The sequence below is a fragment of the Mixophyes fleayi genome, chromosome 10 (genome assembly GCF_038048845.1).
Source record: "Mixophyes fleayi isolate aMixFle1 chromosome 10, aMixFle1.hap1, whole genome shotgun sequence".
NCBI lineage: Eukaryota > Metazoa > Chordata > Amphibia > Anura > Limnodynastidae > Mixophyes > Mixophyes fleayi.
Genome location: NC_134411.1, coordinates 61,504,217 through 61,517,489, shown reverse-complemented (window position 1 = coordinate 61,517,489; position 13,273 = coordinate 61,504,217). Strand labels below are relative to the sequence as shown.

At 41.3% G+C, this 13,273-nt stretch overlaps 1 protein-coding gene across 2 annotated transcripts in view; it reads right to left on the bottom strand.

The window, feature by feature from the left end:
- The window catches only part of LPCAT2 (lysophosphatidylcholine acyltransferase 2), a 209,346-nt gene that overhangs the window by 144,006 nt on the left and 52,067 nt on the right, over window positions 1–13,273 (bottom strand). For both annotated transcript variants that reach the window (XM_075188834.1, XM_075188835.1), the window contains 3 exons: window positions 6,712–6,929; window positions 2,388–2,500; window positions 597–657 (listed from right to left, as the gene is read on the bottom strand). In XM_075188834.1, coding sequence (XP_075044935.1) covers window positions 597–657; window positions 2,388–2,500; window positions 6,712–6,929 — 392 coding nt within the window. The remainder of the gene's footprint in view (window positions 1–596; window positions 658–2,387; window positions 2,501–6,711; window positions 6,930–13,273) is intronic.

Below are 13,273 nucleotides of genomic sequence, written 5' to 3'. Positions count from 1 at the left end.
TGAAATGCACTTATCGTGTTACATTGGGATTTGTTGTGTATGCAAGTGTCATTGTTTGGGTTTGTATCTTTGCTAGAGGAAGTCTGTTTGCTGATAGCAGGAATTGTTAAATAAGTCTTTATGTGAAGTGACAAAAACCTGTTTATCCTGTTTACCCAGCAGGGAGCCGCTGCCTGGCTGGCTGGCGTTACTGAATCTCAGATAATGCAAGCATCAAGTTTTAGCACATAAAAGAGAAGTGTAAATATTGTTAGCTTTGCATGCATGTAAATCCCTGTTTGGGTAAACAAATTGCAACCTAATTCTAAAAATAGACTGTGAGGCTGTGTCCAAATCGGTATAAAAAGCCCTATTTTGTATTGAAAATTGTTCTTTCTTGCTTAACCTGACCTGCTCCCGGTTCCTTCAACCACTTTGAGCAAAAAAAATCACTTGCTTCAAAGACCTGCTTGGAAACTTCTCTATTCCTGTGACCTACAAATTACATTCTGTTTTAAAAATATATTGAAATATTGTTTTAATCAACAATTTTAGTTTGTTAAAATGAAAGGAATACAAATAAGAAAAATGACAGGGATACAATTACAAAAACCTACCTTGTTTAAAGGAGATTAAACAGGAGCGATTTGTACAAGTCCCTTCAGGAAAAATTAGGATCTAGTAAATAAAATATATTTCAGCAAAAACCATAAATATATCGATGTTAACATTCATCATATTATGTGAATATATCTTTCTAGATTTTTGTTTTTAAAATATATAGCTCAAGTATCAAAATGGTACTACTGCTGCTTTGAGTAAAAATGGGATTTTCTCACTCACACTCAAGTAAAGAAAGTTTGATTAGAACAGACAGTGTGATAAGTGTTTTGGTAGTGAGACCACTCCCAATATAAGCACATTTGCCATTTCTTAGGCTAATTACTCAATGGTATTCAAAGCTGCTTTCCAATGCATGCAAACATATGTAAAAATGAAACCCATTCTGTTCTATGTGTCCGTACCCATTCGCATCTGCATGCTTTTGCGTTGCAGCATAGTTGCATAAAGGTTTTTAGGTGCCGCTTGTTCTATTTCAGTGCGTATAAAGCATATCACCACCCTGGAAAAAGTTACTTGAATTCTATAGGAATGCATTGTGTACATATCCACTAGGAGTTTACATAAGCAATTTAATCAGTATTGTACTGTATTTTTCGTATTGATTTTTATGGCCCATTCATTTTAATAGCACATTAATTTTAATTGAGTTGCGTGCTTCATATACAAACTCCATTAAAATGAATGGACCGTAGACAAAAATGGAGTTGCACCACCACCACCCCATATCAATAGAGATTCAATTAATCTGCATTGATGTGTGATTAATTTAGGGAATTAACATAGATCTACGTCAGCCAATAGCATTGCAGCTCCTGTATAACATTTGCTTGTGATTTGCTGAGCATCTACATTGGGGGTCCAAAGAGAGCAATGTGTGTTGTTTTACTGTTTTTTATTTTTACTTTTCTTTACAATGGATTACAAGAACATGTGTCATGGATAACATTTCCTTTTTGATTAAAAACTGCACGATTTCCCATTGGATTATAGTGGGATAAGATGATATTTTTTTTTAAATATATTAAAGTGCTGTACAAGGGTATTGGAGCCTATTTAATTCAATTAATGTTTAAATTAAAAAAATATATATATTTTATTTTTTATACTATATTTGAGTAGTGGTTAGGAGTTTTAAGAAAAGTTCTGAACTTTTTACATACTGTACTTCCATTGTTGCTTGTTTTGAATATTGTGAACTTTTCAAACTCTTGTGTATATGCAATTATGTCCCTGCAAAGCTGCAATATGTTGCATATATGGGACTAATGCTGCTGATTTAATAACTAAAGCATGTTCATGTTACCGCACTAAAGAAGGAAAAAGTATGTTTTATTAAAACAAAACAAGCAAAAATAAAATTACTCACCCCATCCCACGCTCTCTGCCTAGCATAAACCATGGGGTCTGGGTCTTCTACAGATTTTTATGCTCTTCAGGGTAGACATAATACTCCACTTTGAAGGATACAATAAGCGATGAAATGTGCAGAAGATGCTTGTGAACAGACTACCGCTGAGGCGCGAGTCAGTAGTGTGGAAAATGCGGTGGTTCACCAAAAAAATGCGGCACCACTGCCAGCTTGAAATAGGAAAGCAGTAGTAACAGAGAAGAGAGAAGCCTTGGACAATTGAAGCCTGAGATCCCGTCAAACCTGAAGAATGCCACTTTCCACTTTGACTGATATTACAAGTTTTCAAAACTTTAAACATAATTTTAACTAAACTAGAGGACTTTTAATTTGACACCACATGGCTAGCTCAGTTAATAAATTAAAATTTTCAAACCTGCGGCCATTCTCCTGCTGATGTTGCTCGTTTCGTTATTTCATTTATAGTGTTCCGTCGAGAATCAGGATCGACCCGTGACACCAGTACAGGCTGAAGGGCATGAAGTATCCCTGCAATGAAAGTATGTTAAAATAAATATATTATAAGTGACCAAGTTCAGAATGTAATCAACTTCTCATTAGGGGTTTGGTTTGTGCCTTCATTCTGGAGTTTATGTTCCATAAGGTGAGAACTTTATTTCAGGCAAAAATAGCTTTAGGGGACGCAGGCTTAGGGACACTTTGCATAAGCAAAATTAATGGCTTTGAAAAAGGTTGAATTTTGTGCACATCTAAATTATTCAAAACTATGGAGCCAGAAAGGCAGTGCCACTATAATGGATATTCCATAGGACTCTTCCATTTTATATTATTTAATATCTGCCTTCCTTATTAGAAACTATTTACAGATAAAACATTCAGAAAATATATTAGACTATGCAAAACATTATATTTCTGCTTCCCTTTTACTCTGGTGCAGGTTCATGCTTACAGCACTTGTGGATCTAAGTCATTAAGGAGAGCAAAGCAGAAAAAGGAGTAATTTTGCACCTTGGCAAAACCATGCTGCATTGTTGGGGGAGGTAAATTTAAAATGTGGGGACAGATCTATAGTTTGGGTAGGGCATGTCCTAGATCAACTTTAAATTTCAGTGTAAAAATAAATCTATCAAGTATCTGTGTCCTACATGAAAAAGCAGCCAGTATTTTCCTTACATGCAAAATAATAAACTAATATGGGGTTGGGTACAATTTAACTATTGTGAATATGCTGACATGGACAATCCCTATGAAAAAAAACAGAAAATCTGCAAAACCGAATGAAAAAAAACAGACTTACCTTGAAGACGAACCTGGAGATCTTCGATTGGATCAGCATGATGACAGCAAGTGTTTCCGATTGAAGAAGTGTTCAGTAGGGCAGGATGACATCATCGCGACGTCTGTCACTAGAAATTTAAAGCGGCAATATCAGGTTAAGTGTTTAAACACTTAACCTTAGGGGTCCCGACATTGCCGCTTTAAATTTCTAGTGACAGACGTCGCGATGATGTCACCCTGCCCTACTGAACACTTCTTCAATCGGAAACACTTGCTGTCATCATGCTGATCCAATCCGAGATCTCCAGCATCATCTTCAAGGTAAGTCTGTTTTTTTTCATTCAGTTATGCAGCTTTTCAGTGTTTTTTTGTAGGGCTTGTCAATGTCGGCAGTGGTAATTGTTTATACGATTACCACCGCTAATATGCACCCCTTGCATTGTAACATAGTTTGTCCATGATCAAATTTACTCCTTTTTTTGCCTTACTCTCTGTCGAAGTCAGAAAATTGGATAAAGTAATTTCAATTAATATCGAGCAAACTTGGTTGTCTTTGTCTGAAATTATGCGTATAGCACGCTACGGCGTGAAAGGGCGTATCCAGCCACAACACGTGGCAACAGTTTTTACACTTTTACACATGTTTGCACAAACACACACTCTTGTAAATAGTACACATTAATTGTAGTTGCAACACATAGTTATTTATGTCAAAATATAGTAGTATTTATGTTTAATATTATAAGTCATATGCATGTTAGTAAAACATGAGGTTCAGGTTATAGGAAATATGTCATGTCTGGTATCATTTTAATCCCCTATTCATCAGCAGCTGTCTGGTTCATTCCGTGATGAGATCGCACATTGTAAACTCTAGTTAGCGATGTTAGGGAATAAATCTTTAAAGTGATACTGACTATAAAATGCTAATAGACTAGTTGAGACTGGATTCTTGGCGGGAAAGTTGGAGCACATTCCCCTGGAGAGATGACCCCCACCTTTGGATATTTTGGTTTGAACTAGCCTATGATCTGCAACATCCTGGACCTTTCTTAAACCTGGACCAATAGAAGCAAGCCACATCATCTGCATTGTTTTACTGTATTTCTGTCTGCATATAAGCGGGAGCTCTTCATCTAGTGAGCAGTCATCTTTGACCACAGACTTCAGACCTGAATGACTGTTCACTGGATCCAGAGCGCCTGCGATAAGTAACGGCTGTACTTATTTTATTTCGCTTGAATTATTCTGCTACTTTTGGATAATAAATCTCTGTGCGTTGGAAACACAAATCGAGATTTGAGAATCGTTATTGGATAACGACAGAACATGCATAACACTCTCCTTTAGGCCTTGTATCTTGCTGCACAACTCTAACAATTATTTCACCACCTTGGGTGTTAAGTGGTGTTCTGGAGGCCCTGTCTCCAAAAATACATTATTACAGTAATGTAAAGTAATTTCAGAAAAGGAATTATGGAATCAAAAATTCAAGAGCTTTATTTACAACTTAATTGAAAGAAGGAAGAATAGTTAAATGAGAGAGAGCCTGATTCATTAAGGAAAGGTAAGCAAAATTGAGTACGTTTTCTTACTCAAGTTTTCTGGACAAAACCATGTTGCAATGCAAGGGGTGCAAATTAGATTATTATTTTGCACATAAGGAAAATACTGGCTGTTTTTTATGTAGCACAAAAATACTTGATAGTTTATTTGTACACTGAAATTTAAAGTTGATCTAGGACAGTGTTGGCTAACCTGTGGTACTCCAGGTACTGTGAAACTACAAGTCCCAGCATACCCTTCCAGGAAATGCCCAACCTCAGTTATCACATTTTAAATTTACCTCCCCTTCCAATGCAACATGTTTGTGCCTTACTTACTTTTGTTTAACTTTCCTTAATGATGCAAGCAGAGACATTTAAAAGAGAAAAAAAGCCCCAAATCCTTGAAAAAATGTTTTGCCGAATTTAGGGTTTTTCCCTTTTTAACAAAGCCCTCTGGCTGGTGAAGTCTATCGCTGGTTATAGCCTTTGCCATGGGCCTCCAGTGAAGTTTCTTCATGCACAGCATAGGGAAGTCTATTTGCCATGGAGTACTGCCGCTGTCCTCCTATCTCCATTTCAGGTTGGCTATAGAAACTGCTTCCTGTCCAAAAAATGCTTTATTATACCCCATTCATACTGCACCAAAAACCCGGGCTTTTGCAGAGGCACGCTGAAAAACCCGGGTCTTGGTGCAGTATGAATAGTCCAACCACAAAATCCCGGGTCTAAAATCCCGGGACTTAGACCTGGGATTTTGCGAGGGGTAATTCCCGGGTTGGACCCCGCTCGCCTGCAGTATGAATGGTGCAACCCGTGTAATTCCCGGGTCTCACCATTCATACTGTAAAAAAAAAAAAATGGGGAAGTAAAAAAAAAAGATTTTAATTAATAAAAAATACATAACAATTGTTTACTTAACTTATTTTCAGCCAGCGGTGTCTCCGGTGCGTTGCCGGCTGTCAGGGGGACCTCTGGGTACTAAAATGACGTCATTTCTAATGGACTAGAAATGACGTCATTTTTTTACACTTTTTTTTTTCTAAAACCCGGGTCGGGCAGGTGCAGTATGAACCTGCCCGACCCGGGAATCTTGTTATCTATACTGCCCTGTGCCCCGGCAATATCCCGGGCGGCAGTATGAAAGTGGTATTAGTTAAGTAAACTATTTTTATTTTTTAAAGTGGTAATAACACTTCTAACTGTAATCTCCTACAAAATACAAGAACACCAGCCTTGAGCTGTGGTAAGAGGATACTTAGTGATGACTATATTAATCTATATTCTTATTTACACCAAGCTATTTAGTTCTTGTGAAATCACAACCACATCTGCAGTGTAAAACACTGTATTCTTTGTCTCCATGTTTGTAAATTTCTGCATCAAAAAAGTTTCACTACCTCTCATTTACTAGGGTGGCATCCTATGCTGTGATTTTGACTTTAGCATCTGTGTAAATATTTATGATATTTTTAGCGGCTTTAATATAATTATTTTTATATGTTGTGACATGAATTATCAATGCATAATCATGCACCAGCATACTTATGACCTTTTTATCAAAAACCCCTCCTATAGGGGAGAATTCAATTCCCCCCGAAGTACCACAGCGCTAAAACTATTACCGTTATTACGGTAGTTTTAGCCCGGCTTTCAGCTCACAGCTCAGGGAGCTGTGAGCAAAAAGCCGGCATTAGAACTACAGTAATAACGGTAATTACAAGCATTAATACAATAATAACGGTAATAATGCGCAGGCCACGTTACTTTTAACAGTAACGCGGCCAATTGAATACCCCCCTTACTGTTTTTATTGGGATACACATATGTTTGCTAACGACAAATTTGTTACAATTGTTGTTAACTCACATGTTAACAACACTTTGTTGTATAAAAAAATAATTCAAGTGTACTTACTGCCAAATATTGGCACTAAAACATTTTCTGCTCTGGATACAGTGGAAGGCATCCCTGATGCGATGACTGCAATGCCGTCAAAGAACGAAGAGTGTGGAGCAACAACAAACACTGGTGCTTTAGAGAAGCTTGCAGGTTCCCCAATGACACGAACATGAAATCCCATAGCAAAGAAAAGAAGGCGTCCAAGGTAGCTTAGAAAACACGCTGTAACATTTCTGTAGGAGATATAAAAATAATTATATATAAGAATTTAAAAAAAAAAAGCAAATACATAGTTTTATTGAGCTATTATATAGGTGTATATGAGTTTTAGAGTTTAGGGAATGTATCTTTTGAAAGATGGAAACAGCACATCAAGATTACTAGTTTATACTTGGAAACTGTAACACTCTGTGCCAGAGTCACCCCCTAATTGTTACCTCTCTCACACAGAACAATAATAGAAGAGCAGTATGGACACCTACAGGATTTAGAAGTGTTAGGTGTGTGGATTGTAGACATTTTCCCAGCACTTGTCCCTGAGTCATGTTCTGTTTTCACTGAGCATAAATTGATATTGAAGTTTCAGCCTACGTAGCTTGTGGGGATACACAATGTTTGTGGAAACTTTAGAAGGGAAAGTTGATGAAATAGGTGCTATAGTCTATAAAACAGACTTTGAGTGGATGAAGAATAAATATGGAAGACCTAGAAAATCACTACAGGTGAAACAATTTTCACAGTCAATATATTCTTAAATCGATCGATAATAGAATCCCTTTCAGACAAATCTTAACAGAGGCCACCTCTGAAAAACTTACTTTGGATAGGGCAGAGTATACTTTTTGCCCTAGTGATCATCAGCCTCCATGTGAAATTCTCATTTATTTTCATTATTACAAAGGTAAAGAGAAGCTAAAGTTTTACTTGAGAAATGTACATCTAGTTCCCTTGCAAGAAACAAATTTACACATTTTCTCGGATCTGGCATCCTCCACTGTTAAGACATTTAGGAATATAGGATATTTCTGGGGGCTTCCTGTTTAAACTTTTGATCTCAAAAAATATGACTTCATCTTGGATGAATGAATGTACTATCTTTCATAAATGGGTCTTCTTTCCTCTCCTGAAGTGAATGCTGCTACCCCAATACCCTCCCCTAATCCTAAAACTCCTCCGCAGCTGGTCTGCTCAAATGTGTCCTAAACTCTTTTGGATGAATAGTATTTTACTATTATATCTTTACATTAAAAAACTTGTTTGCACAGATTTGTTTAATTATGGACTGGAAAATTATTAAACTTAATGTTAATGACAAAAACACTCCTAAGGTGAGAACAATTGCTCTTGGTTTGTTTAAACTTATGAAATCTGATATTGCCTTTATTTAAGAGACCCATTTTTGTCTTTTCACTCATCCCTGAAGAGAAAAATGGTTTGTCCAAACTCTTCTTTTTCTACTGAAAAAAGCAAACATTGCGGGTTAGGGATTCTTATTGGCAAGAATATCCCTTTCGCTCCAACTAAAACTATTACAGATAAGATAGCTTTCTTTCACCCCATTCACACTGCCTCAAAAACCCTTGCCCTGGATTATTCCCGGGGCAAGCCCAGATGACCCAGGCCCAGGCTCAGTGTGAATGGGTCCTCTGCTTATTCCCGGGAATTAGACCCGGGTCTTTTGGAGGGTTATTCCCGAGTCTGACCCAGGTAGCCTCCAGTCTGAACGATGAGACCCGGGTTTTTCAACCCAGGTCTCACCGAAACCTATTGTAAGGTTAAAAAAATAATAAAAAAAAAAAACAAGAGGAGCCAATCAAAGCTCTTCTTGTTATGTTGCTGTTAGGAACTCCCAAGTCAGTACAGTGAAACTCGGGAACTACTCAGAAGGCCAGGTGTTCGCTGGAGCCCCTAGTGGTGGGGACAGACTGGGCTGCGGGCCGACCGAGGGTCGAATAGCGTATACTGACTTAAAGGAGTTTCCCAGAAGTGGAGTGATTGGTGGACTGTAGTATAAGAGAAATCCAAGGTCCAAAGGTCACAGGCACAGAAACAATATCCAAGGGCAAGCAAAGGGTCAAACTCACAGGCAGAGAAGCGAAATCCGAATTCCAGGCAAAGGTCAAGGTCAGAAGAGAAGGGTCAAAGGTCCAATAGCAAGCAGGGGTCAAACACGGGTGGTCAAATCTAAGGTAACAGGAACCTAAATGGATAGTACAAGCAGGCAGCAGGACTGAGGACAGAACGCTATAACCGGCAATGAGGCAGCAGGCCTCATTGCCTTAAATACATAGTTGGCCCAATCAAAACTTACATGCACCCCTGCAGACTAATGAGAAACATAGCACCAGACCAATCAGGGCTAGTCCCTGATAGGTGCACACAGATGCAGGCTAATGCCTGTAACTAGTCCCCTAATTAGCCCACAGGCTGTGTCATCTTTTGCGCATGCGCCCGGCTTCCAACAGCGCCAGGACGCAGCGCTATGTGACAGGCGTCCGGCCGTTGCCTTGGCGACGGCCGGGTAGGAAGGGGAAGTGACGTCCCGGTCGTCATGGTGACGGCCGGGACACTGGAGCAGGCAGGAAGCGAGTCGCGGCAGGTTGTGAGTACCGCCGCGGCTCGTGACAGTACCCCCCCCTTGAGGAGGGGTTAAGGAACCCCGACATCCAGGCTTAGTGGGAAACTTCCTAAAAAATTCTTTAATGAGTCTTCCAGCGTGCAGACGTCTCTGCGGTATCCAAGAACGCTCCTCAGGGCCATAACCCTTCCAATGAAAGAGGAATTGGACTTGACCCTGAACCCTCCTAGAATCAAGGATTTTTTTCAATAGCATATTCGTGGTCCCTGTTCACCATCAGAGGCCTGGGCCTGTTAGAGAGAGACCGATTAAACTTGCTGGGAGCAGCGACTTTCTTCAGAAGTGAACAATGAAAGGTCGCAGGTATTTTTAAGGTTTCCGCAACCTGATGTTCCGTGTGGATAACCAAACGTGATCCCCCACTTTCAAAGAACAGGGTCTACGGTGACGGTCAGCGAAGATCTTGGATTTTCGGGAAGCTTGACCTAGTGCAGCGTGCACCTATTTCCAAACGGACCTTAGCCTGGCCGTAAAAGCAGGCGTTCCGGAATCTCCACAGGGAACAGTAGTAGAAAATGAATTGGATTTTGGGCGAAACCCGAAGTTGCAGAAAAACGGGGACGTGTGAATAGTGGAATGGCAAGAATTATTGTACGCAAATTCTGCCCAGGGCAGGAGAGAGGACCAATTATCGTGAAATTTAGACACATAAATGCGCAAAAACTGTTCCAGAGCTTGGTTCGTCCTCTCTGTCTGTCCATTCGACTGAGGATGATATGCTGAAGACAGACTGATAGAGATCCCGATGGACTTACAAAAAGCTTTCCAAAACCGGGCAATAAACTGGGATCCTCAATCTGATACTATATCTTCAGGAGTCCCATGAAGACGAAAAATATGCGTCAAAAACAAGGTGGCAAGGGTCCTGGCATCCGGTAGCTTGGGCAAAGATATAAAATGTGCCATCTTACTGAACCGATCGACAACTACCAGGATGGTGTTATGTCCTGCGGATACTGGTAGGTCAACAATGAAATCCATCAACAGATGGGTCCAAGGTCTGCTCGGTGCCGGCAAAGGTAACAATAGCCCAGAAGGACGGTTCCTATCGGTCTTGTTTTTAGCACACTCAGGACAGGCCCGAACATAATTCTCCACATCGTTTGACAAGGTGGGCCACCACAACCAATGAGAAAGAACCTCAATAGTCCTACGGATTCCCGGATGGCCAGCAGAGCAGTTGTTGTGGCCTTCAATGAGAACAGATTTCCTTAAATGGACGGGGACAAATAATTTGTTGACCGGTGTCTGAACTGGAGCGATTCTCTGGAAGCGCCGGATGGTTGCTCCTAGGTCCTGGGTGAGACCAAGATGAACAGCAGTTGTAGGAACAATAGACAACGGGTCCGGAGACTGAGGATGATGGGCCAAAAAACTTCGGGACAAGGAATCGGCCTTAGTATTTTTGAACCTGGACGGTATGTAATAATGAAGTTAAATCTGGTGAAAAATAAGGCCCAGCGGGCCTGCCTAGGATTCAGAGTTTTAGCGGTCTGAATGTATTGGAGGTTTTTATGGTCCGTGAAGATGGTGATGGTATGGGTAGCTCCCTCTAACCAATGCCGCCATTCCTCCAGTGCCAACTTAATGGCCAACAATTCACGATTGCCGACATCATAATTACATTCGGCCGCTAGAATTTTTTTAGAAAAGAATGCACAAGGATGTAATTTTTTGCTCCTTGGGTCTTTTTGAGAAAGGATAGCGCCAGCACCGATATCAGAAGCGTCCACCTCTACAATGAACGGAAGTTCCGGATCAGGATGTCTCAGCACTGGAGCAGAAATGAACGCGGCTTTGAGTGCCGAGAAACTCGCCAATGCCTCCGAAGGCCACTTCGCTGGGTTAGCTCCCTTTCGAGTGAGAGCAGTGATAGGAGCCACTAATGAGGAAAAAGAGTCAATAAACCTACGGTAATAATTCGCGAATCCGAGGAACCTCTGGATCGCCTTCAGATTAGTAGGGAGGACCCAATCCTGGATTGCTCGAACTTTGGCAGGGTCCATGGCGAATCCTGTTGAGGAGATGATATATCCCAGGAATGACACGGTGCCCACCTCAAATTCACATTTCTCCCTTTTTGCATAAAGGTGATGTTCCCGCAATTTCAGCAGAACTTGGCGAACATGCTGACGGTGCTGAAGTAAAGACTCCGAGTAGATTAAAATATCATCCAGATACACAACTACTGTTTTACCCAGGAACTCTCGTAAAACGTCGTTGATCAGGTCCTGGAAAACCGCCGGAGCGTTGCATAACCCGAATGGCATCACGAGATATTCATAATGTCCCGACTGGGTATTGAAAGCAGTCTTCCATTCATCCCCTTTCTTGATTCAAATAAGATTGTACGCCCCTCCGAGGTCAATCTTCGAGAATATAGTGGCAGATTTTAATTGATCAAACAACACCGAAATCAATGGTAACGGGTACATATTCTTAATAGTGATGTTATTCAGTCCACGGAAATCGATGCATGGTCTAAGACTGCCATCTTTTTTTGACACGAAAAAACAACCTGCGCCTACGGGAGATTTAGAAGGACGTATGAATCCTTTTTTCAGGTTTTCCTCCACATATAGCTCCATGGCCTGAGTCTCTGGAATGGACAAGGAGTATAACCGCCCTTTGGGCAACTTGGACCCCGGGACTAAATCAATGGCGCAGTCATACTCTCGATGTGGTGGAATGGAATCAGCTTTTCTTTTGCAGAACACATCAGAGAAGTCCTGGTAGGGTACCGGCAACAAGTCTGGACTAGGCTGTAAGATTCTAAGCAGCAGGGTCAAGCAAGACGTGGAACACTCGGGACTCCAACGAGTAATCTCTCCACTTTTCCAGTTGATAAGGGGATTGTGACTGCGAAGCCAGGGATACCCCAATATCAAAGGAGCAGAGGGACAACTAATAAGATAGAAGGAGAGCTCCTCTGTATGGAGAACTCCTACAGTCAACCGAACCATTGGAGTCCTAGCGAGAATCCTTCCCCCAGGCAAGGGGTTACTATCCAAACCACACGTGGTGATGCTTGATCCTAACCTGATATGCGGAATATCAAGCATCTGAGCCAAATGTATATCCAGGAAATTACCAGCCGCACCACTGTCAAGAAAAGCTTTCAGGTCCATGAATCTCCCACGGAAAGTTAAACGTCCAGGGACTAATAAAGAGTTTTCTGAAGAGGTAATCTCAAGACCCAAGCGCACATCTTCACCTGCACTTAGGCTTTGGAGTTTCCCGGCTTATTGGGACATGAGCGAACTAAGTGGCCTGGCTGACCACAATACATACACAGGCCTAGTGAGCGTCTTCTGGAGCGCTCCTCCGGAGGCAAGCGGTAAGCGCCCAATTGTATGGGTTCAGAGGAATCGGGCAGAGTGTTATTGGAGCTAGTGAAAACGTCCATCGGAACAGAGGACTCCCGTTCAGCCTTCCTCTCTCTGATCCGACGATCAATTTTTATGACAAGTTGCATCAAGTTCTCCAGCGTGTCGGATATCAGATACTGGACCAAGGAGTCTTTAATTTGTTTGGTAAGTCCTAAGCGGAATTGACTTCGCAATGCTGGGTCGTTCCAAGCGCTATCAGTGGACCATCGCCGAAACTCCACACAATACTCTTCCGCTGAGCGACGTCCCTGCCTTAGCGTACGGAGATGAGCCTCAGCTGAGGCTACCCTGTCCGGGTCATCGTATAATAACCCCAGCGCTTGAAAAAAGGCATCCACAGACTGTAAGGCTGGACTTGTGGAAGGCAAGGAGAAGGCCCAAGACTGAGGGTCGCCCTGGAGTAAAGAGATGATGATCCCTACCCTCTGTTGTTCGGAACCAGAGGAACGTGGTTTCAGACGAAAGTACAACTTGCAGCTCTCTTTGAAATTATGGAAGGCTGGCCTGCTTCCAGAGAATCGGTCAGGCAAATTCATCTTAGGCTCCGGTG